The sequence below is a fragment of the Pseudoliparis swirei genome, chromosome 15, assembly GCF_029220125.1.
Source record: "Pseudoliparis swirei isolate HS2019 ecotype Mariana Trench chromosome 15, NWPU_hadal_v1, whole genome shotgun sequence".
NCBI lineage: Eukaryota > Metazoa > Chordata > Actinopteri > Perciformes > Liparidae > Pseudoliparis > Pseudoliparis swirei.
The window spans coordinates 18,791,668-18,816,248 of record NC_079402.1 but is presented as its reverse complement, the minus strand read 5'-3'; the positions used below and the strand labels follow the sequence as shown (position 1 = coordinate 18,816,248).

General features: G+C 45.0%; 1 protein-coding gene across 6 annotated transcripts in view; it reads right to left on the bottom strand.

The window, feature by feature from the left end:
* Nucleotides 1-6,115: 6,115 nt before the first annotated feature.
* Nucleotides 6,116-24,581, bottom strand: part of mast4 (microtubule associated serine/threonine kinase family member 4) — an 85,219-nt gene continuing 66,753 nt past the window's right edge. For all 6 annotated transcript variants that reach the window (XM_056431807.1, XM_056431808.1, XM_056431809.1 and 3 more), the window contains 19 exons: nucleotides 23,688-23,789; nucleotides 23,030-23,162; nucleotides 21,568-21,629; nucleotides 21,357-21,448; nucleotides 20,923-21,131; nucleotides 20,658-20,796; nucleotides 19,753-19,885; nucleotides 19,504-19,669; nucleotides 17,681-17,782; nucleotides 16,701-16,823; nucleotides 15,988-16,097; nucleotides 15,151-15,272; nucleotides 13,217-13,431; nucleotides 12,395-12,598; nucleotides 11,768-11,994; nucleotides 10,819-10,941; nucleotides 10,290-10,426; nucleotides 9,806-9,900; nucleotides 6,116-9,624 (listed from right to left, as the gene is read on the bottom strand). In XM_056431807.1, coding sequence (XP_056287782.1) covers nucleotides 6,383-9,624; nucleotides 9,806-9,900; nucleotides 10,290-10,426; nucleotides 10,819-10,941; nucleotides 11,768-11,994; nucleotides 12,395-12,598; nucleotides 13,217-13,431; nucleotides 15,151-15,272; nucleotides 15,988-16,097; nucleotides 16,701-16,823; nucleotides 17,681-17,782; nucleotides 19,504-19,669; nucleotides 19,753-19,885; nucleotides 20,658-20,796; nucleotides 20,923-21,131; nucleotides 21,357-21,448; nucleotides 21,568-21,629; nucleotides 23,030-23,162; nucleotides 23,688-23,789 — 5,736 coding nt within the window. In that variant the 3' untranslated portion in view covers nucleotides 6,116-6,382. The remainder of the gene's footprint in view (nucleotides 9,625-9,805; nucleotides 9,901-10,289; nucleotides 10,427-10,818; nucleotides 10,942-11,767; nucleotides 11,995-12,394; nucleotides 12,599-13,216; nucleotides 13,432-15,150; nucleotides 15,273-15,987; nucleotides 16,098-16,700; nucleotides 16,824-17,680; nucleotides 17,783-19,503; nucleotides 19,670-19,752; nucleotides 19,886-20,657; nucleotides 20,797-20,922; nucleotides 21,132-21,356; nucleotides 21,449-21,567; nucleotides 21,630-23,029; nucleotides 23,163-23,687; nucleotides 23,790-24,581) is intronic.

Below are 24,581 nucleotides of genomic sequence, written 5' to 3'. Positions count from 1 at the left end.
ACCCAGAAGATACACTTTATTATCCTCTCCATCTATTATCTCTGCATGTCATACCATTTGTTTTATGTATGAAGTGAAATTAAAAGGGGGATGAATGCTGTTCAAGAGGAGGACACATGGGACCTTGATCCACAGCAGACTCCCACTAATGAAAGAGAGAGTTTGGTTTACCTCTCTTCTAAAACACAATACAGGCATAAAGGGAAGTGTTATCGCTATTTTAATGACAATAAATCACGATGTTCTTTCTGTGCCGACGCCCCCGAACGGCTAACGACATCTCTAAAGCACTAAGTGGATTTTCTCCCCCCCCCCCGCCCCCCCCATTCTTTCTCCCATTCAATATTTGTGCTGAGTAATCAGTCTGTGTGGCCCCTGATCCATCTGTCATTAATACTGTAATCCCAGGTATTGAACATCATCGGGGACTTCTGTCTTTATCTGCTCAAACCAAACTTATTGCCATCCATTGAGTTTTCCAGGAAGCCCCTTTGATGAGTCAGATTCATTATTACAGAAATGTAAATTATATCCCATAAATAAATAAAAATTTACTTTAAAATACAGATACATTTCCATGTTCTGTTTGGATGTGACTAGTAATCATTATACAAATATATAATCTATATGCTTTCAGATCTTGGAGGTTATTATTGTCCTCAGTATCTCTCGTGAATGTTTGAGGACCTATTTGAGCCGCATCACACGGGTGGAAGGATACTGCCCTCTGCTGGTGTTACCCTGCACCCCCATGGATATTATGTTGGCATATATATGAGCATATCTTTAATATGTGTCATCTATTGGCCCTCTGGATCTTCTAGGACTCTCATGTAGAGTCCAACGTGGAACTGAAACTCGGAGACGATGGCGTTGTTATCAAGAGCTTGTTCTACAACTGACATTTATGCAATGTTCAAGGAAATTAGCCAAGTAAATACATTTAATCCAGACGAAGAAAGTTTAGAAAAATTATATCTATATATATATACACTACCGTTCAAAAGTTTGGGGTCATCCAGACAATGTTGTGTCTTCCATGAAAACTCACTTTTATTTATCAAATGAATTGAAAATTGAATAGAAAATATAGTCAAGACATTGACAAGGTTAGAAATAATGATTAATATTTGAAGTATTAATTTTGTTCTTCAAACTTCAAGCTCAAAGGAAGGCCAGTTGTATAGCTTATATCACCAGCATAACTGTTTTCAGCTGTGCTAACATAATTGCACAAGGGTTTTCTAATCAGACATTAGTCTTCTAAGGCGATTATCAAACACAATGTACCATTAGAACACTGGAGTGACCGTTGATGGAAATGGGCCTCTATACACCTATGGAGATATTTCATTAGAAACCAGACGTTTCCACCTAGAATAGTCATTTACCACATTAACAATATAGTGTGTATTTTTGATTAATGTTATCTTTATTGAAAAAACAGTGCTTTTCTTTGAAAAATAAAGACATTTCTAAGTGACCCCAAACTTTTGAACGGTAGTGTATATATATATATATATATATATACACACACACATACATATATATGTATATATTAGGGCTGTCAGCGTTAACGCGTTAATCTATGCGATTAATTTGGCTGCGATTAACGCACTAAAATATTTTAACGCAATTAACGCAACTTTGTTTACTTCCGGTGTCGTTGAAGTTGTTGCACTCCTCTGAGTGTCAAACCGCGGCAGTCCGCCTCCTTCCTCCCGTCTGCTCCTCGATATTCACAGAGAAACAGAGGGCGACGTGTCGGTGACAGCCCTCGTATATATACATTATATATATATATATATATATATATTTGCATGGGGGGGGGATCTAAAATGAAGAAATAAAGAAATAATACAAATTAAATATATATTTTATTTATTATTTTTTTCATAATATATATACAATAAAAGTATTTGCATTTTTTTTTTAAAGTTAAAAAACAGTGTTCAGCCTCAGTTGTCTTACTCAGTGGAGCCCGTACTGCTCTCGAGAGGCTTCTTTAAACCCTCGGCTCGCACTCGACCTGCAATTCCACCACATGCGCTGTAGGGGCCAATCTGCCCCCTGGAGGCCAATGTCGCCGCTGCACGCTCCCTATAGCCATGCTCGCAGGTAGGGCTCGGGCTCCGATGCCGTTGCCTGAGCTGGATACCTCCCGTGGGTATGTACAGGCCCTCCTGAGCAGCGACAAACTGAAACCCTGGCTGAACTACAATATGACAATGTGTTCCAGGGCTATTTATAGTACTGCAATCAATCACCATTCTCAGTCACGGTGCAAATATTTTAAATTTTTTTTTGTTTGTGTTGATGTGTGTGATATATTACGGTGATATATATATACGGTCACTTCGCAGAAACCGTCCGCACATTTCCCAATGCTTTAGTTTGAAAGTTATTTGCTTTTTGATGTGGCTGAGTTGGCTACCCCGGAGCATTGTGGGTAATGGTAAGGTTCACTCGGATTAGGGCTTTGTACCGAAGTACTGTTAGGATGATTTGGACCTTTTTTGGTGTTACTTTAATTCCACCTGTACTGCAGCAGTGAAGAGAAATGAGTTGCAGTGCCGTTTCCAGCCACACCGACACGCCGTCGGACCGGTAGCTTCTGAAACGGCCGTGAACACCAACTGAAAATCCGCCATCTTGGATCCACGCGCCGCAGCTCCTGGCTGCCAAAGGACCTGATTACACATCGCTGTCTGTTCAATGCACGATGTATTGTAACGTCTCGGACGTTATGGCACTGATGACACGGAGACGGGACGACGTTATTAATCCTCACTTTATTGGGCATCCACCAACACAGACGCGTGCTCCTCTCAGCTCAGTAGCTCGAACGTCAACAACAACGCTTCCCGTCAACCACCCTTAACTTCCGTTTTCCGACAGGTTAACCCCGCCTCCCCTCTACTCCGCCAATCACAGGCACGCCCCCTCGACCAGCATGCACGGTGCCACACTGTGATTGACAGCCACTTCACAGGGTCGCTACAGTATTATAATTTTTTATTAGACATGATATATAATAATTCATATATTATATGTCACCCAATGTTTATGTAGTATACTGTTATTAGATATAGTATATATAATACATATATTATTACATATATATTATTATTTTTATTTTTAAAATGTATATATGTTAACGCGTTAAGCTATGCGATTAATTTGGCCGCGATTAACGCAACTTTGTTTACTTCCGGTGTGCGTTGAAGTTGTTGCACTCTGTTGAGTGTCAAACCGCGGCAGTCCGCCTCCTTCCTCCCGTCTGCTCCTCGATATTCACAGAGAAACAGAGGGCGACGTGTCGGTGACGCGGGGCCGAAGGTGCAGGTGACTTTTTTCTTTGCTCCGCTCGATGCGCGCGCAGACGCGCCGGCATGGAGCTCTGAGGCGCTGGACGGAGAGCCGAGACGTGTGAACGACACGTGGAGACAGAATGACATGCTGCTGTAGAGACGATCAACAACAGACGTTTAGTTTAATAAAAGAACAAAGACGTCTTTAAGGAAAGAACCTTACATTACTTCTGCTGTAATCTGGCGCTATATAGAACATTTCAGGGGGGCGGGGCCTCACCCTGATAGAATGGTGGGGGAAACACTGGGATGTGTCACATGCAAAAGCCTTTAAAAGGTGAATTTACATTTTTGTGTACAATCGAGAACATGAGCCCAGACTCCAGAGGGTTAACATTACATATTTGTCAGTTTACCAAGGCCACTTGTTCTGCTGCTGTTCAATGTTAAAGATGACAGGACCAATGGGGTTTCAAATACACCTTTGTTTACAAATCTGATGTTTCACTGAAGAAACAATTTATCATCCACGATATTAAATACCTCGCTGGCACTTTATATGTAGGAGCCTCTTTGAAAACACAGCTCTGTGTGAAGTTTTGTCTTTAAAAAAAGAATACAATTAAACAAGTGTCTAAAATACACGCTGTCTGAAGTGATTAGAAGATTTATATGTTTTTATATTTATATAATTTATTTTATGTTATTATTGGAAACTGGATGAATTGGAAGTGTACCAATTATACACAGTCTAAATACTTTAGTTATACTTTTGCATATAATTAGTGCCAAGTTTCAAGAAACCATTTAGAATATGATTAGTATTATTCCATTCACCATTTTTTGCGCCTTATATAACGATGACATTTTTACTGTCAATCTATCAAGAGAGGATTGAAGAGATTAATTCATAATTCCATTTTATTTTCAGTGTTACGCAACATTAGAAGTATAAATATCTGTTTAAATATACAACATCTATGACATCCATAGAGCTTTTCCGTGGGCGAAATACAAAACTCAAAACACTTTTATTGCACATATTCTAAAAGACAAACCATCGTAAGCAAGTTCATCTAATACTAGTTCTGCACAGGAGGAAGAAAAGAACGAGAGAGGAAAAGGAAACTGAAAAGACGAGCAGAGAGAGGAGAACCTGACGTATGAAAAGACATCGATCGCAACACAAACAAATGTTCTGACGACACACCCTGCCGGCACGCTACGATAAACAACATCGGACACAGAACATAGATTTGGCAAATCGACAATATACAAAATATACATCCGTGATGCTTTGTAAACAAACATTGAATGTGCTTTGTCACCGGAGGAAAAAACAGAAACGCGTTCAATTTCTTCTTCATCTTCTCCTTCTCACCATTTGAACTGAATATTGGCAAAAACATTAAGGTGCATTTCTTTCTCTCACACTACATTAGCAATACACACGAACAACATCTAATGCAAAGTAAACATCGGATTCCTTTAAACGTTTTTAAAACCTCTGCGACCGACTTCGCGTGATTCCGCGGGGATGAAACGATGTTCTGTGTCGGACTCGTCGGAATGAGAGAACGGGGACGAGATTATCGTTTATACACGGCGGAGCCAAGACTGAGGGACAAGGTCATTCTCATTTAGAGTTTGTATTTCATCTACAGGATAGAAACAAGTGTGTGTGTGTGTGTGTGTGTGTGTGTTTCAGAAAGTGAATGAAAACCTATATGTGTAGTACCAAGTATTTAACGTGCGTGTTGGACATGACCGATGCGCATGAAATCAGCTTCTGCTCGACATGAAGTATCATTTGAAACATCGAAACACACACACACACACACACACACAGGACATCTTTTGAAACCCCCGACCGCGAAGCTCTCCCTGTATTCGTCATCGGATCTCAACAACGTGATCGGTCCGAATATCATTCTGGACGTAACCGGGGGCGACGACCGGAGCCTTCAGAGGCCAACTACCGGGCGTCCGGTTCGCCTCCTTAAATCGACACAACAATATTTCATTATTTTTACACTCTCGTCATCAACAATAAAGACATTCCCGGGAAACGCGGTCAGCGACTCACAGTTTCGTTATTTTAATGCTACATTTGTCATAAATAGCCCCGTTACCCCCCCCCCCCCCCCTCTCCGCAAGGTCATTCTGAAAGTCACAGACGCATCACTTCGGACCACGGAGGAATCCAGCTCTCAATATCGAGCGTACAAACAAACGACACTGAGATCTATACATGGAGGACAAACCGCAGTCATGTCAGCCCATGAATCCCAGTTTTAGTGTTTTCATATTTACACCATATTGCATACAAATCAAAAAGAACAACGACACGTATGTACAGACGTCAGAGGAATGTGAATACACACACACACACCTTGCTAAGAACTGCAAGTTGTCATTTCCCATCATTCTAAGGCCCCTTCACTAATTTGGGACGTTCCATTTTTTTTTGTTTCAGGACGTGGTGCGTTCCCCAAAAACCCGACGCACGAAGAATCTCCAGATAATCGATCGTGATCCGACTAAATAATATTAACCTGCGTGGTCGACCGCTTTTAAAAGACTCCCGGCCCCCGAGTCTACGAGCACGAGTGCAATTCATAATCATTCATATGGTACGGACGGATTCAGGTACAGTATGACACACACACACACACACACACACACACACACACACACACACACACACACACACACACACACACACACACACACACACACACACACACACACACACACACACACACACACACACACACACACACACACACACACACACACACACACACACACACACACACACACACACCTCTGTGAGGCTCCTCCCCCCGACACACTGATTGCACAAAGCAGAAACCAAAAAAGTCCAAACATTCAACCTGATGTGAAAAGTAAACTGAAATGTGCTTTCATATGAATGTGACCACACACACACACACACACACACCTACGCACACACACACACACACACAAACAAACACGCACATGATGATGATGTTTGCACAAATGGTTTTCTCATCCCACGTGTGGGTTCTCTTCTCCTCTTCTCCTCTTTACTTCTTGTTGCCGGAGCTTCGGGGCGCCTCCTTCTTCCTGTCGGCGGCGGGCGCTCTGGCCGCGGCGTCCCTCTTAGCGCTTCTCTGTGCCGCCGTGACCTCGGGGGCGCTCTCCTTCTTCTTCCTGTCGGCCGGCTCCCTCTTGCCGCACGCCGCCTGCTTGTCGGGCGTCCGGCCATCGGCTCGGACGCCTTCCCTGGAAGACGCCTTGACTGAACTCTCCCGCGCCGCGGCGCCGGACATCCGGCCCGGGGCGGCCTCGCCGCTCGCCGGTTCCCTTTTGGCCGCGGGTTTCGGCAGCACCGGCGGCGGCGTGCCGGGCGGCGAGGAGACGCCCGATGGCAGCTGGTGAGGCGCGGCGACTTCTTTTGGTCTGGAGCCTTGATGGCTCCTCGAGGCCGGCGCCCGGCCTCTGGGCGCCGGGTCTTTGTGATTGGCCTCTTGCTTGAGGACCGGCGACGGAGCGGCGGCCGACCTCAGAGCCGACGATTTAGGAGAGAGAGGTTTGGGCCCGCAGTCGTTTTCTTTCACCGCCGCGCCGCAGCTTCTGGGCGGAGTTTCTCTCCGCTTGGTATCGGCCGCGGTCGGAGAACGAGCCGGCTGGACCGGTTCCTCCCGCTTGGAAGGCGACGGGCCGTCGTTCCACCTGGGGTCGGGGGTCGTCTGAACGTTGGACGTCCAGAGCGCGGGTTCCGTCGGCGGATCTCTCTGCTGTGGATTGGGACTCCCCTTCGGAGCCGCGCCGGGAGCTTTCCCTTCCGGGCCTTTGGCCTCCGTCTTCACGGCGCCGGGCGGTCCGGGCGGCGGCGGCTCGGGCCTCCGCTTGCTTTTGGCCACCGGAACATTTTCGCTCGCGGCCGCCGGGGACGAACACTTGCGTTGTGCGCTCGCGGCCTCGTCCCCATCAGGCGGTTTGTCTTGTGCTTCTTCAGCCGGACACGTTTTCACCGGCTCTGAATCCTTCCGGTCGACTCCGCTCTTCGCCTTCGGCGACGCGGGTCCCTCCCTCTCTCCTGCGGCGACGGCGTCGCTCTTTCTATTCCAGTTCTGGGTCACATGACTCAACGAGGCGACCGCGTTTACTTTGGAGACGTCTCTCCTCTGCTCCACCCTCGGGTTTGCCTCCACCCGTGTGACCGCCACACACACTTTGCCCGCCGCTCCTCCGTCGGCCGGTTCCTCACCGACAGACCTCCGGGCGCAGTCCCCGCCGTCCCGTTTCAAACCGCAGCTTCTATCCGCATTCGAGGAGCAGATGTTCAACAGCTGCCGCGCCGAGAGCACGTTCTCCGGAACCGGCGCGGACAAAGAGCGGCTCTGTGCGCTCGCCTCGGACGCCGGGGTCGCGGCGCTCGAGCTCGGCCGCTGGACTCTCTCCAGACCGCCGTTTGCGCTCCGCTCCGGCGATGCCCCTCGCGGTGCTCTGGCAGCCGCGGCCTCCGAACCCGTGACTTCCTCCTGCTCCGCGTCGTCCTCCTGATCCTCGTTGCTCACTTCCCGTATGGAGGGTGTTTTCCCACAGGGGAAGTGGGAGCTGTGCCGAGGGCCTCTGTGCTCGTGAGCCGCCCGGCTCTCTTGTTTACCCGCGAAGCTCGACGCCTCCGCTTTGACGGTTTGAGCCTTCAGCGGTTCGCCGCGTCCGTCTTGTGTTTTCTCGCCGCTCGGGCTCATTCTCATCTCCGCGGCCGCGTCGTCCGACCGCTCTTTGGAGCCGACGATGCCGTTTAGAGGAGAGACCGCCTCGGGGCTTGTGGAACAGGTCAGGGGGCTCTTCGGCTCGTCTGCGGTTTTCACGTGGGGGACGGTCATCTGCCTCTCAGCGGGAGTCTGGAGCCAAATTGGAGGGTTTAAAGAAACGCCGTCGCTCGCGTTCTCCGCCGTCTTGGACAAGCAGCTTTCCGTTTTGGAAACTCGGGGCCCCGAGAGCAGCCCGATGTCCAGAGTGCCCTCCAGGGGTTTGAGCGAGGAGACGTGGCGTCCCTCGAGTTTATATTCGGACGACGTCTTGCGGAGCGGAGACTCCGCGGAGGAGATGAGCTGGAGCTTCTCCACCGCGCTCTCCCCCCTGCCACAGAAAAGCTTCGGGGACAGACCCTCGGGGCCGGAGTGGACGCCTCCCGGCCCCGCCTTCATGTGCTCGTGGCACAGGGCCGCGTCCAGCTGGAGGCTCTTGGACCGGGTGGAGCCGAAGTGCAGGTTCTCGTGGACGCCGGGGGACAAGCGGCACATGCAGTCTTCTCGCTCCTCGAACGACAGCCTCTTCCTGGTGAACTCCATGTTGGGGGCCTTGAAGTCCAGTCGGTCGGGCTTCACGTTGTCCTTCCCCGGCCAGCAGAGAGTCGCCCGGAGGCCTCCGTCACTTTCACAGCAGCCGCCGGGTGTTTCGCCGATGCCCTCGGAGGCCCGCGCGCTGAGCTTCTTGTACAGCACGTCTTTAAGGGTCGCGCTCGCAGCTTTGGCCTCCGGGGGGCCGGAGAGAAAACCGTCGTCGCCACACGAGGGCGACGGCGAGTCGGCTTCCCGCAGGGCGTCTTGCTTCTGCAGCGACTCCCTCCTCTCGGACCAGTCCTGCCTCTTTGCCACCATCTTGGACTTCAGCTTCTCCCTCTCCAGCTCCTCGGCGGAGTCCTGGCGGCCCGTCTTGCGGCCGACGGGCCTCTTCAGGCAGCCCTGCTCGACGGGGCGGACGCGGCTGAAGGCCAGCGACTCGCAGGCGGTTTCCTCCACACTTTGCAAGACGGCGTAGTCGCGCTCGCCGGGCCTCAGCTCCTCGTCCTGCACCTCCTCTTGGGTCACCTCCAGGCTGTGCTTCCTGGCACACAGGTGCTTCTTATCCCCCGCGTACGAGGGGGACAGCTTCTCCTCGGACTGCACGCGTTTTAGAAGGGGCGAGCGGGGAGGCTCGGCGCTTTTGGGGCGCACGATTTGGCGGACGATCGTGGGCGGGGAATGGATCTTGGCCGGGAAGGCTTGGCTCGTCTTGGAGATGGCAACGGGATGCCCGCCGAGAAGGGGGGAGGGGGAGCGCTGAGGAGACGTGGGCTGGGGGGTGGGCGAGGGCGTGCGAGCCAACGGAGAGAGGGGAATGCTGCCGGCGGACTTGCGGCGCCCCTGTCGGAGGCGTTGGCCCGGCAGTTTGGGCCCGAGGCCGTGGAGGGTGCTGGGACGTATGTGACCGGAGCCGGCGGGGGAGTTTGGGGCGCTGGAGCTGGGGGAGCTACTCTGGGACGAGTTGCCACCTGGAAGGACCGAGAGAAAAAGAAGATATCAGTCATTTAAAACGTGTGAAATAGAAACAAACAGTGCGATTCCTTCGGGCGAAATCTCCACCCGACTGGGTGAACTCTGGTGGGGGGCGGAAGGTGGCGGTAGGGGAACGAGGGGAGAGACTGTGGGTGGGGGAGCCGGGGAGACTCTCACCGGATGACAGAGACTGGTTGAGGGAGGAGAAACTGCGGCTGGTGTGCAGGAGAGGCGACGGCTGCATGGCGAAACGTCGGAAAAGGGAGCGGCGCCTGGGAAAAAACATTAGTTAAGGATTCATTTGCCTACTTTTAATAAAACAACACAACCACACAGACAGAGATGAGAACAATAACTCACAAAGTACATTAGATAGTTCTACTGTGCAATATAAAATTATACAACATTAGAGAAAAGTCTCATGTCACATTCTGGGTCTTTACCACAGATATTGATACAGGTATTATTTGCTTTATTGCTTTTGGCAGTGCAAATAGATTTTTCCGTAATAAAATAAAAAACATCTCACACTTTCTCATTTATACTCCTTTGAGATCCATTTTTTAAATATGAAATAACCCATTGTTCCTCAAGGCTCACATATTTAAAAACTAGCTTGGTGTAATTGGTGCAAATGTAAGGTTCAGTCTGAAGTCGGTACCTTTCTGGAGTCTTCTCCTTCTTGGGCTTCTTGCCACATCTCACCATCTTGCTCCGGTAGCTGTTCCTCCGGGCCGGGCCGGTTTTTATCGAGGTATTTTCAAACGGGGTTGTGGAGATGGCCACCTTACTGCCACTCTAAAAAGACAGAAAAAACAGAAGTTTGTTCTTGAAAACAGAAAAAAGTGTTTCAGGGTGTATGGGAAACAGGCATTTCTAATATTAATACTCTAACTAAATTGTAGTAGAGAACCGTAATAAACTCAATCCAGATAAAGTAAAAATTTATATTAAAAAGATACTGATACTGCGAGCAGTACAATTTTGTATAATTTGATAAGCTGTGTTTTTTCCCATTATTATTTGTAATTGGTTCTACAGCTAATTTAAATTCAGCAAATTAACAAATTAGAAAAAAAACATTTTCCTTTCAACATAAAAAATCTGATCCGTTTTCAGAAAACAAAATAATAAAATAAATGTATTATCTGCAGTTTAAAGATCAACATATGATATATATTGTCATTTACCTTGATCAGGAGCTCCACCACCTCAGTGTGGACGAGACCGTGGACGGATTCTCCGTTCACGTGAGTGATGAGGTCTCCGGCGTTGAGTCCTGCGTTGTGTGCCGGCCCCCCGTCTTCTACATTCTGATGGACAGACACATAACAGACATTATATATTGATGCTATGGTCTGTTTAGCTTGTTCAGGAAGTTTACGGTCCATAAACAAAAAGCTATTTTGCATCGCTACGTGCTCTTTTATGGGGGGAAACTCTAACTCTGGTAACTGGCAGCACTTTACAGAGTCTCACATGTTTATTCATCTTTTCTGGTTTCATAGAGAGCTCAGGAAGAGATAACAGATCATGAGCTTTATGAGTAGAGACCGCAACTAGACTTTTCTTTATCAGTAAAAAATAGTGACAAACGGAAAGAAGATTTCCTGCAGTACTATCAGGGGGATAGTTACAGGGAACATCCCCAGTCACATGGCCTACAGGACTGTCTCAGAAAATTAGAATATTGTGATAAAGTTCTTTATTTTCTGTAATGCAATTAAAAAAAACAAAAATGTCATGCATTCTGGATTCATTACAAATCAACTGAAATATTGCAAGCCTTTTATTCTTTTAATATTTAATATTTTTTAATTGCATTACAGAAAATAAAGAACTTTATCACAATATTCTAATTTTCTGAGACAGTCCTGTATATTATCTTGGCGGCTGCAAATTGCTTCTTCAGACTTCTGACAACAAACAGCTGGATTCAACAGGAGTTCAGCTTTTTAATTCATGCTGACATCACACATCTCCGACCATAAAGCCTCGCATCTCGCCTGCTTCGCTTTCAGTGAGCCGGACCCGAATCCCCTTGGAAGCGCTAGGAAAGCTTCTCCTCCAAATCAACCACACTCCATGCTGTTCACACATGCTCATCATGGATCACCGGCTGAGGAAGTCCTTCCTTACCCAGACCATGTGGTAGACCGTGTAGATGTCGCCGTCACACGCGTACACCCGGATGGCCCTCAGCGTGAAGCCGAACTTCTTCCCCGAGCTGTGGATGACGACGGGCTGCCGCGGGGCGGCGTTGCAGAGGGAGGAGTCTCGGCTCGGAGAGGAGTCTCTCGAGGACGGGTCCGAGGAGAGGGAGTGCGGGGAGAGAGGGCTGGCCAGCGGAGACGCCCCGAACACATCTGGAAGGACGACAGACGATCACCAACCTGAGCGGATGCTTTCATATTATCATTCAGACTTTAGCAGCGTGGTGTTGTCTGCTCCCGCCGTGGGGGAAACTCATGTGATTCTCCCTCCCGCCCAGCAGTGAAGACGTCTCCTGCCCCAGCCTGTGACTCTCCTCAGCTCACCTTCGCCTACCTGCCCACAGCTCTGTTGAAATTGAAACTCACAGAAGGTGTCACGCTGGGCCAATTTCACAGAGATCTCTCCTGTGGACTTTCATCTCTTCCCCTTTTATTTGGACAACAAGTGCGCCGCTCTTATTGTAGTTCGGGGCACGCCGTTGCTCCGATATATTTCTGAAAACGGTTGTGTTTTTGAGTGTGCTTGTGTGTCAATGTGCGTCCCTCATCTTACCCGTGGGGATCGTGAGGGAAAGGGCACCGGTGGAGACAGACTTTTGGACTTTCAGCGCCACGGCGCCGGTCTTCTCTGCAGCGCTCTCCGGCCTCAGGGAGTTGGTCTGGGCGCTCCGGTCTGCGGAGGTGAGACCGGTGCTGTCGGGGCTCTGCACCTCGTCACCTCTGGGTGTCAACTGGTCCAGATGTTCTGAGAAACTTCCTAATTATTGGAATAAGATGAGCACGGAGTGAGGCACAGCACTACGCTGGGCAAATGCTGACATTATCAAAGCGTCCTAATTTGCCTTAATTGTTTTTATATGTGTAAAATACAAAAATTATGTGGCTTGATTTAACAGGTGTCTGGAAAACATCTTTAAAAACATAAAAGAGATACTTCTGAATAGCAAGAACAACTGAAAACAGGAACTATGAATAAATAAGGGGGAAATAGAAATGATTTCCTGAGTTTTGTAATTGAATTGTATTACTTGTAAATTCACGTTGGATGCTTTTCTACAAGAAGACATACATTTTTCTGGATAAGATTGCAGACTAGAACTTGAGAGAGGTATCAATCTTCTCATCTATCTCTCTGCGAGAAAGCAAATTAGAATATTTACCAAAATGTCAAACTATTCGTTCAACCATTCCAGGGCTGTCAAACAAGTAGCTTGCAGCTTAAAAACTACAAGTTATTAGGATAAACCTCATCATCTGTACTTAATAAGCTTGGATACCGTAGCTTAATGCCAGGGACTTGACAACGTATTAAATAAAGATACCAAAGCACATTTCTTATAAAGTTGTACACTGTGAAACTGGAGTGGTTTCCCACCAGAGAGCGTGGCTCCGCTGTGCGTGCTGCCTGGAGTCGTAGCGTCGGGCTCGTCCAGCAGGAGCTCCCCTGTGGAGAAGGAGGTCTTGCTGGGGGTACCGAGGCCGGAGGTCTCGTCTCCTTCGCTCTCTGCCGAGATGGCAAACTTTGGCAACAAGTTGGAGCGCTGGCCTTGGTTAGCTCTATCGGAGTCTGACGAGTGGGACAGAGAGGGCCTGGTGGAGGAAGAGGAGAGACTCTCATGAGGGATTATTGGAGGATTTTTACACTTTGACTTAAAGAGACAGTTTGGATTTTTTGTTGTTGATGTGGGGTTGTATGAGTTACTTATCTAAAGTATAGATACGCAATGTACTGCTGTTGATTGGGGGAGCAACCATCATATATATTTTTTATCTTGTATGCTTTCGCAGAAAGGCACCAGACTCCACACAAATCTAATAAATATATATACAGGACTGTCTCAGAAAATTAGAATATTGTGATGAAGTTCTTTATTTTCTGTAATGCAATTAAAAAAACAAAAATGTCATGCATTCTGGATTCATTACAAATCAACTGAAATATTGCAAGCCTTTTATTCTTTTAATATTGCTGATTATGGCTTACAGCTTAAGAAAACTCAAATATCCTATCTCTAAATATTAGAATATCATGAAAAAGTATACTAGTAGGGTATTAAACAAATCACTTGAATTGTCTAATTAACTCGAAACACCTGCAAGGGTTTCCTGAGCCTTGACAAACACTCAGCTGTTATAAATCTTTTTTTAACTTGGTCTGAGGAAATATTAAAATTTTATGAGATAGGATTTTAGAGTTTTCTTAAGCTGTAAGCCATAATCAGCAATATTAAAAGAATAAAAGGCTTGCAATATTTCAGTTGATTTGTAATGAATCCAGAATGCATGACATTTTTGTTTTTTTAATTGCATTACAGAAAATAAAGAACTTTATCACAATATTCTAATTTTCTGAGACAGTCCTGTATATATATATTTTAATATATATATATATTTTTACATTTATTACATTTTATATATAATATATCTACATTATAAATATATTTTTTATGTTTTATATATATATGAATATATAAAACATAAATACTATATACATTATATATTTTTTTATGTTTTATATAATTATATATATATCTATATAAAACTTAAAATATATATAAAGTATATATATTATATATAAAATGTCAAATATATATATATATATATATTTTAATATATATATATATACAATAGATATATATATTGTACCTTGCAGAACACTGGAGTTGCTGGTTCACCGCTGCCTTGGTATGTTAGTTAGTTAGTGTTATTGTGTGACTTTAGTGAAATTAAACTAACCAAAGTAACAGAATAACACCAACGACCGGCTGGAGCAGCGGTAAACCAGTATCTACTGTGTAAAATGTCTTTTTACAATGGGGTCTGGTGGCTTTGAGGAACACAGAGACAAGTGCTTCAGTTCCCCCTGAGAAACATCAACAGTATACAGGACTGTCTCAGAAAATTAGAATATTGTGATAAAGTTCTTTATTTTCTGTAATGCAATTAAAAAAACAAAAATGTCATGCATTCTGGATTCATTACAAATCAACTGAAATATTGCAAGCCTTTATTCTTTTAATATTTAATATTTTTTAATTGCATTACAGAAAAGAAAGAACTTTATCACAATATTCTAATTTTCTGAGACAGTCCTGTATAGATGTATGCCGGCAAGATAAAGTGGTGAAAATATCCCAAATGTAGCATACCCTTCTCCCGAGATACATTTGTTCATGCATTTAAAACACGTGTTGCCGCTGCTCTCGTCCACAGGATTGCATATTGAGGGCAAAACCTCCTGTCTGAAAGATCCACATACTGCATCGCGTTTCCGTTCAGAGATTTAATGAACTGGAGTTTCAAGCATACATTTCAGCAAAGTCCGGCGTCCAGCTGAGCGAGTCCACCGTCAGCGGGCTCTCGCTCTTCTTCCCCTCAGTCTCTCCCTTCTCCTCCAGGTGCCCACGGGACAAATCCAGGCTGCTGTACACCTGACGACCACACGGAAAAAAACAACGGTTCACTCGAGTACACGCAGGCAAAACTATAACACACACACACACACACACACCGTCATGTTCAGAATAAGCTACAAAGATTGATTCATAAATGTAGCGTACTCTTCACAGACAATAAGGAATGCTAAATAAATCAGGCTCCTCCCCCTCCCCCCCCCCTTTTTATTACATTTACAATGAAGAGGAGACCAGAAACACTGGAGGCAAGGCAGACTCCATCATGTCTTACAAGCACAGAGGTTTAGGTGGAGCAGAAAAAAAAAAGATTCAGTGCATCAGCTCAACACTTCCTCCGAGACGCCCCCCCCCCCCCCCCCCCCCGCTGCTTTATTTCGAGACACTGTAATACTTTGTTTTGATGCAAGAGGGGAGCACACTGCAATGCAGCACAACAATCGCTCCCGGCTCGTTTGACTGTAAGAAGAAGAAAAGAAGAAGGAAAAAAAAGCGGAAAATATATGCAAAGCCGACATATTTAATACTGTCGGGGTGAAGGGACGTTGTGTTTTCTAGAGACACATTTCCATATGAAATACCTCGCCTCATGCTTTCTTTCCCGTGAGAAAAGGAGCAGGACGGGACAAGGGCAGAGACTCATTTACATCGCCAACATCTCCGGGCGGTAACGATGATGTATTTTGTGTCGGTGTCGAGAGATTCGAGGGGCGGAGCTTGAAAAGAAACGCACCTTGGAGAATCTGTGAGAACAAGAGTTGAACTGCCGCAGCTCCACGTTGAAGTCCTCGTCGTTCGTGTCCTCCTCCTCGGTCTCCAGGTGATGGTATCGCTCAGAGCGAGCTAGGGATGACGGGAGATGCAGAGTGGAGATGTTTTAGTTTTGGGGGGATTATGATTGCACTCAGTTTTGACAGGTTTATGATCAGTTTACACTCCCTTTATTAATTTACAGCTATATATTGGGGGTTTTTTGTCGTTTGTGCAACATTTTTTCGTTTTTATGAAAGATTATTTTAGTTTTTTGTTTTGACAGAATGTCCTCAGGTTTTTTAACATTTGCAAACAATTATGATTTCTAACTTTCTTTCTGCTGTTTTGGATAACCATGTTATGAGTTCAGATAGTAGAATAAGCTGCATCGCCCCAGGGGGGAAACTTTCCTTGGGAACGGTGCTATTATCCGTTGCTTTACATAAATAAAATAAAAAATGAAACCATCTTCAAACACATTTGACGTCGTGAATTTGAAATTGAATGTGTTTTGATCTGTACTTCATCACACGGACTCTTCCTCCTGGTTACAGAGGGTTGTATTCAGAGAAGGGTGTATGCTGACGGTCTGCAGAGCTTTGTGTTGCTTGATTCATGACACGGTTTATCTTCACAGACGTTTTCTTTTCTAAAACACGGCGCCATAGTTGACGCTTTGATGCCATAACTCACTGTCGAAGTAGCTGGTGTCGTCTTCGGACTCCAGCTGAGGGATGAACTCGGCCTTCTGCCTCAACAGGCTGTTCCAGTCCAGGTTGTGGAAAAACTGATGCTGCTTCACTTCGCCGGCTCCTCCTGCAGATGGAATAATTACAAATTTAAAAATCTGTTTGAACATGTTTGTAAGAACAAATGTACACATGACATCTACTGCTTCTGTCCATCCTGGAGAGGGATCCTCCTCTGTTCCTCTCCTGAAGGTTTCTTCCCTTTTTGTTTTTTCCCGTGAAAGTTTTTTTTCTATTTTTTGGGAGTTTTTCCTGATCCAATGAGAGGTCAAAGGTCAGGGATGTCGTATGTGTACAGATTGTAAAGCTCTCTGAGGCTAATTAGTAATTTGTGATATTGGGCTATACAAAATAAACTGACTTGAATTGAAATGTGAAAATAATTTGTGAAAAAACCCCGCTGACAACAAACGGCTCCGTGAGACAAAGGAGCTGAAGAAACGCTAACGCCATGTTTTCCTTTTACCCCCGAGTGGCCCTGAGGCAGAACTGATACCATAACCATAAATTATGCACGACAATTTCCTGCCTGTGACCTTTCGGGGAATAGCAAGGGACTTTGTGCACGGCAGCCTGGGAGATGTAGATGAACGAGGAGGTCCAGATGTCCCTAAAGCCTTGGTCCCAGGTCAGGGCCACTTTTCCGGCCTATGGATCGACAGGCTCTTAGAGCCTGATCATGCAGGGATATAGATTCATGGACTAGCAGGATAATAATTGCCACTGATCAAAGGGAAGAGGTCAAGAGGCCACAGGGATAAACTGCCCTTCTGTTGAATGACCTCATTTCCTTCCCCGGTGACTTGGAATTACGAGCCCTGCTGAAGGTGGCACTCAAGGTCACGTGATAATTTAATGGCCGGCCCCGCTGGGCCCGTCTGGTCCTAACCGAGTTACTGGCTGTCGCTCTTTGGCGTTTTGTACCTGCGCCCATCCTTTCCAGAGGATTCTGTCGGAGGAGCAAGGCGATGAGCTCTTGAGAATCAGGAGGCGGGGCCTCCTCTCCATCGGGCCAGTTGATCTCGTCTGGAAACACACAAAGCGGACGGTCAGCTCGAGTCAAAACGACTCCCGACATACAAGAAGCCCTGAAAGATGAATTGCTATTATATTAGTAGGCTGTGGTTTAGGAGTTGTAAATATAAAGCCATGTATCTACGTCAACAAAAGTCTCCATATACTGTAAGTTATCATAAGCCTGCAGCAAGGAGTTGTCGACCTCCACGCTCCATTGTGCATGGCTGTTTGTAAACTGACACATGTTCATAACAATAATAACCAATAATTAGCATTACAAGAATAAAAGTGACATATATTTGTGTTATTTCTATTGATTTAATTCTCTTGATGTTTACAGAGTGCTCTTTTCTTTTTAAATAGCTTCACCAGCGGATTGAGACAAAACAAGAGTAAGTTGTGAGGTGTAAGCATCATGTTGAACGAGACTATTTAAATATGCTTTAGCTTCGTGGATAAGCAATGAAAGGGGGAGCAAAGCCCGTCTGCTCCGTGCAGCATTTGTCCCCATTTTAAATAAAATTTGGGAGGGGAGCTATGAATATGTATGTGCGGCCCGAGGCCACGGTGGCATGCATTCAGTGTGTTCAGGCCCCTGTAATTAACAGTCACTCTCCGAGGCTCGGTACTATTTGATTGAGAGCATAGCAAATCGGTCATGGCAGGCCATTTATTTCCATGCCACAGTTCGAGGCCGTTATCCGACAATTCCTCTGAGCCGACAAGAAAAAAGCTTGTGTTTAAAAAAAAAAGATAGATTAAGATTTCCCCCGTGCGGCTGTCACCGTGAGACTAAGGGAGGAGGACAAAGTAGCATCATCAGAATTATTAAAACTTCACTTGGTGGTCTGAAGTCAAGCTAAATCCGCCTCCCGCCATCTGCTTTTTCTACCGGCCCTCGGGGGAAATCTCTGTCTCCAATAAATTGAGAAATATGCACGCCGGCTAATTCCATGTGGTCACTATGTAAATGTTTGATTCATAACTGAAAGAGATTTGGGAATTCCTCCTCGTGTGCGAAACAGAATCTAAAAGCCAGATGCTGTGAAACCTGCAGAAATGTGTCGAGTAGAATTATATACTTTATAAACTGGCATAAATAAATCAGCATCAGTTTATTTTCATCTTTAAATACAAACATCAGAGGCGGTTAATGTTTCCTCTTGAATAATTGATGTCCGAGAGAAATGTCATGCTTTGCATTATAATTAAAATACAACACGTTATCATGAAGAGGTGCATGTGGCGAAGCTGCAGCAAAAGGAAATATTGTCCTGACACTAATTAAACATTCATCGATGAGGACTGGTGCGGTGCTCATGTGATTTTACTTAATGCCAATAAATAATGCGATTAATTTAGCGGTTATTTTACCATCGTCTTTTATTTATTATTTAGTATTGGTCAAACCTCCCCGATTTCGTTTTTATAGTTGTTTTTCTTTCTGATTTTCTGATTATTTTTATTTTGTTATTTATTTATTCTTATTCATCTGTCTGCTGCTGTTTATGGAATGTGTTGTTGGATTTTCTATGATATATCAAAGAAACTATAAATCAAAACAAAAGTATGTATGGTTGGGAGAAATTAAAGGCTTCATTTATTATCCTAAATTAAGATTTAATTTGAAGAAAATCTTCAAACATCAATCAGAAAGGTTTGAGCAGCAGTCGTAAAACAATATTACCAACAAAAAAAACAGGCTTTTAAGAAATAGATGCAACACTGACCACTGATGACCTGTCCGAACAGCTCCTCCGGTGTGTCTCCGAAGAAAGGCACGCAGCCCACGAGGAACTCGTAGAGGATGATGCCCATCGCCCACCAGTCCACCGGTTTCCCGTAGCCTTGCCTCAGGATCACCTCGGGCGCGATGTACTCCGGGGTTCCACACACCTAGCGATCAAAAAACACCATCAACGCTCCACCAGGCGAGCTGAACACGCTTCATCCAACCCGTCACGTCAAATGAGACGTACCTGCTTATCAGAGAACTCCCTGGCGTCTTTCTCTATGTGTCCCTCGTACAGGTTGGTGGTCATGTTCATCAGCCCGACTTTGGACAACCCGAAATCTGTCAGCTTGATGTGTCCCATTGACGTGACCAGCAAACTGTGAGGAAGAGAACGGAAACATTACAATGAACGAATGTCATGAAAACAACAGTCAGCAGACCAGCAGGCACTTAAAGCTCTAGTTTAAACACTAGATGTCAACTACATTTAGTGGAATTATCTTATGAACCAATATTGTTACAATGTCTGCCTGTTCCGTTGGCTATATCTTAATATGCGATGTACAGTCACGCCAATGGGACATTTAGGTGTCACTCACACGGCTGCACAAGGGTGTGAATGCAGACTTAACCCTCCTGTTACCTTAGGGTCAATTTGACCCCATTCAATGTTTAACCCTCCTGTTACCTTTATATTTACTGACATATTTTACCCTTGGGGTCAATTTGACCCCAGCAATTAAAACCTCCAGAAAATTATTAGAATTAATATTGTTTTCCAAGTTTAAGTGTGAGGTACTTTATGTTTGTTTGTTGACTACCTAAATAGCCCTTTAAATATATAAAAATGTAGATATTTCTTATATGTTTGACAGTGAAAAACAGCCTGGGGTCAAATTGACCCCAAAGAACACCGACATTAAACATTGAATGGGGTCAAATTGACCCTAAAGGTAACAGGAGGGTTAAACATTGAATGGGGTCAAATTGACCCTAAGGTAACAGGAGGGTTAAGAGTGCACAAAGTAATTTTTGCATGCCGGAAAACCAAAACAATGATGGACGCGGTCCCCCTCCGCTGGCTCATCGCGACAGTACGAGCTACAGCATGCTGATTGTGGCTGCGGTGACATTCGGGGAAGGTCTCACTTGTCTGGTTTGAGGTCCCGGTGGACGATGCCGTAGTTGTGGAGATACTCCAGAGCCAGCACCGTCTCTGCGAAGTACATCCTGGCCATATCCAAGGGCAGGGGACCCATGTTCTTCAAAAGGGTGGCGCAGTCTCCACCTGTGGACATCAATGGAGGGATGTGAGGAACAGACACAGAGGAGACATTGTGTGCTTGCAGCTGCAGCACTATGCACTAAAATATACTTTTAATAAATATACTTTTTTTTTCTTCTAGTGGCTGACCTTCAACATACTCCATGACCATGCACAGGTGCCGCCGGGTCTCAAACGAGCAGTACATGGACACCACGAAAGGGTTCTCGGCAAAGGTGAGGATGTCTCTCTCCACGAAGGCCTGCTGGATCTGGTTCCTCAAAATCAGGTTCTGCTTGTTGATCTTTTTCATGGCAAAGCGTAGCTTCATTTCCTTGTGACGCACCAGATACACGGCTCTGTGGAATAAAAAGCAGGTGAGCTGGAGGACAGAAAGCGACCCACTCGCTCATAAGATCTGTTTTAATGGCCATCGTTGTGAATGTGGAGAGGAAAACCGAAGGGGAACGCGGGGGGGGAGATAACTGAAAACGGGGAAAGAAGAGGTGAGTTTGACCTGAAGTCGGAACAAACCATTCATCATCAGAGATTAGATGCTCAGATATAGATTAGGATGTACTTACCCATAGGCACCATTGCTGATGAGTTTTATCATCTCAAAGTCCAATTCACAGGGTTTACGCCGGGACCGCAGCGCTGCGCTGAGGCTCTGAGACTGAGGGCGAGAGGAGGAGACACGAATACTCGAGCAAATCAAAAAGATAACATCTGTACTTGGCTGGTGGAGATAGATGGAGCAATTCAATACAGGAAAAACAATTCCTGAGCGCTCACTGAGTCGTCCGTTTCTGGTGTTTCTGCGATGCCGCTGTCGCAGCTGGTCATCTGAGCGATTTCTACAAAAGAAATAAAGAGAAAAGCAGCAGTTTAAATATTTTAAATATAAATATATCACTTTACGCGAGGCCAACGAAGATGTTGAAACAAAAGTAATGTTATTTTTTTATTCTTAAACCGTTATTTAACCAGGTGAAAACTCATTGAGATTAAACATCTCTTTTTCGAGGGTGACCCGGACAACAACATATAAAACAGTTAAATGCTGAGAAATCAGAAAGCGTTAACAAAGAACACAACAACAACGAAGGCAGCAGTCTTTGGCGACCTATTAGGTTCGAGGCGCTGACTCCGAGATTATCTGAATTGAGAATAAATGGCCCATTTCGAAAATCACCACTCCAGAACATGTGCTCATTATAAACCACCTTGCATCTTTCACATTTCTTTCTTTTGTGGGTCTTCTGTGTGCGTTTGCGTGCCGCCATGCTAAAAGTCCATGTGTTTATTTTCACAGGGGGGTGTTTGTCTCGACCCCAGAGAGCCCGTAAACGCATTTTCAACCGCTATTTAACATCTGTTGTTCCTGGTGAGGTTTGCCGCGCAGACAGAGCTCGGGGCAAAGTGACGCCCGCGAGACCCTCGGGGGAAATGAACGGAGCGATTGGCTGATGAGGCAGCCAGCGTGGATCTGTATAAGGTCCGTGGGGAGGCCATTCCTTTCTAATTAGTCGTAATAGATGTTGTTTGTAACTGAATCTGGAGAGACGGAGGGCCATTAGAACGACGGTCTGTTCAGAGCAGGACATTAGTCAAGAGAAGCTTCGCCTTTTACTTCCTCTCATTCCTTTACAGCCTCGCCACAACAATTATCCATCATTCTTATATACCAAAACTATTATATAGTCCAGGTGATTTATGCGAGATGAGATACTTTTTATTTCACAAACACGAAAGAACAAAATGGAGAAAGATGATTTTCACCCACTGAAACACATTCCTGCATCTTTTACAATTTATTTCATTATGTTATAATATCATTGACAATATCCTGCTAAAATCTCTATTTTAGTTCTTATTTGGCACCAGGGGTTAATATTATTTATATACTTTATATTAAAGTACTTTATATTTTTTAGTTGATTTTTTTTGTATTTTTATTATTTAGTTATTGCTATATTAAAACATACAATAGTTTTTTGTTGCAACTTACTTTATATATTTTAGTTGTTTTTTAAATATTTTTATTATTAAGTTATTGCTATTCTATTCTACACTGGTGTTACTTCCTTTACGCTTAACAATTTTTACTTATATATTTTGTCTTTCTTCTGTAGTCTGCGATTAAACTCCGGCACCAGATTTACCTCGGAGATTAATAAAGCTCCATCTCGTCTGGTGGAAGGACCCCAGGTTTGTATTTTATCACCGCTGATGACGACCATCAAACTCGCCCTACCTTCCAGCGGATCCCTGGTGAGCCCCAGCTGGCTGATGATGTAACGAGGGATGTCCGTTTTGATGCCCTGGCCCTCTTTAGCGTGTCCTTCAGCCGCCTCCAACAGGTGGTAAAATTCCTCAGGGTCAAACTCCTGCAGACACACAGCAGCACGCTTCAGTTCACCAACAATGTTTAAGAAGGAGGTAAAGAACACACCCGTAGCCTTTGGACCAGGATGTGGGGTGTTTGTGGTTTTCCCTTGTGTTTAGGAGTCTCAGTGTGCAGTTGGAAGCGTTGATGATGTCAACGACAGGATGTCTAAAGGGATTAAGTGGCAGCTCTGCTGAAGGTAGAGAAATACAGATTTAGGCAGCTTTAAAACTGCCTGAGGCGGATTCTCGTACTTCTTTTCAAAGACAGTTAAGCCTTTAAACTGCCGAACACCTTGAGTAAAAAATGTCTTATTAAACTCAGAGGAAAAGCGTCAAACGTCATTCTTTTACATTTCTTCCTCATTGCTGTGACTTTACCAACCGCGGTTATCATGATCTGAACAGAAAAGAGCGGGAGGCAAATTATTGCCAGATTTCAAGTTATTTTCATGACTTTAAAAGTGAAATAGTTAGAATGCTCGAATAACAGGGGTAAAGGTATGGCATATCTTTCATAAACATACCAGACATTCCAGCAGTCGAGCGGGGCGGGCTATGATGATGAGGATCTTCTTCACCAGCAATCTGATGACGTTGACCTCCTCGCTTTCGGAGCGCTCTGTGGACTACAGATCAAGAGACACGGTTTCAGTTCTTCCCCCGCTATCGTGGACTGGGAGAGCGCCTCACGGTTCTCCTGTATCCCATCATGCTTGAGCTCGAAACATCGCATTTCCCCCCAAAAATAAATACCCGCTGATCTTTATAAAACCCAGAAGGTCCGCTGTATCTCTTAAGGGAAGCTGTGAGGGCAGAATTGACGAGCTCGGTTCTTGTGCACGGCCTGCAGCAGGTGATTAAAACACCTGCTGCAGAACATCGCTGGTATCCATCTGAGCATCAGTTAAATTGGTGACAAGAGGTCCCTGTGCAGAGCCCAAAAGATATTAAAAAGGCAATCCCCACTGCAGCCACCGCCTGCTGCCATCCGGCTAGAGATATTATATATATATATATATATATATATATATATATATAGATATAAATATTATATATATATATTATATAAAATATATATATTATATATATATATTTTATATATATATTCTTCCCTCGTGCTGAGCAACCGCTGCATCATTCACCCTCCACATGTGACACGTTGTTCGGGTTACAAACTGCATTTTATTGCACAACCCTGTTGTACAATAACCTTATAACGACGCTTATTTTTTCTTGAGGTTGTTTCAGAATCCTTAAAGACTCATCTGACCATCTGGAGGTGAAAATATTCCGTCTGTTGCGCCATATATAAAAAGATTTTAACTTGAGCCTCGGGTTTTTTCTGATCCAAGCAAAGTCGGTAGTCAAAAATGACAGGATTTTAAATCACAAAATGCGACAATATGGCACATTATATA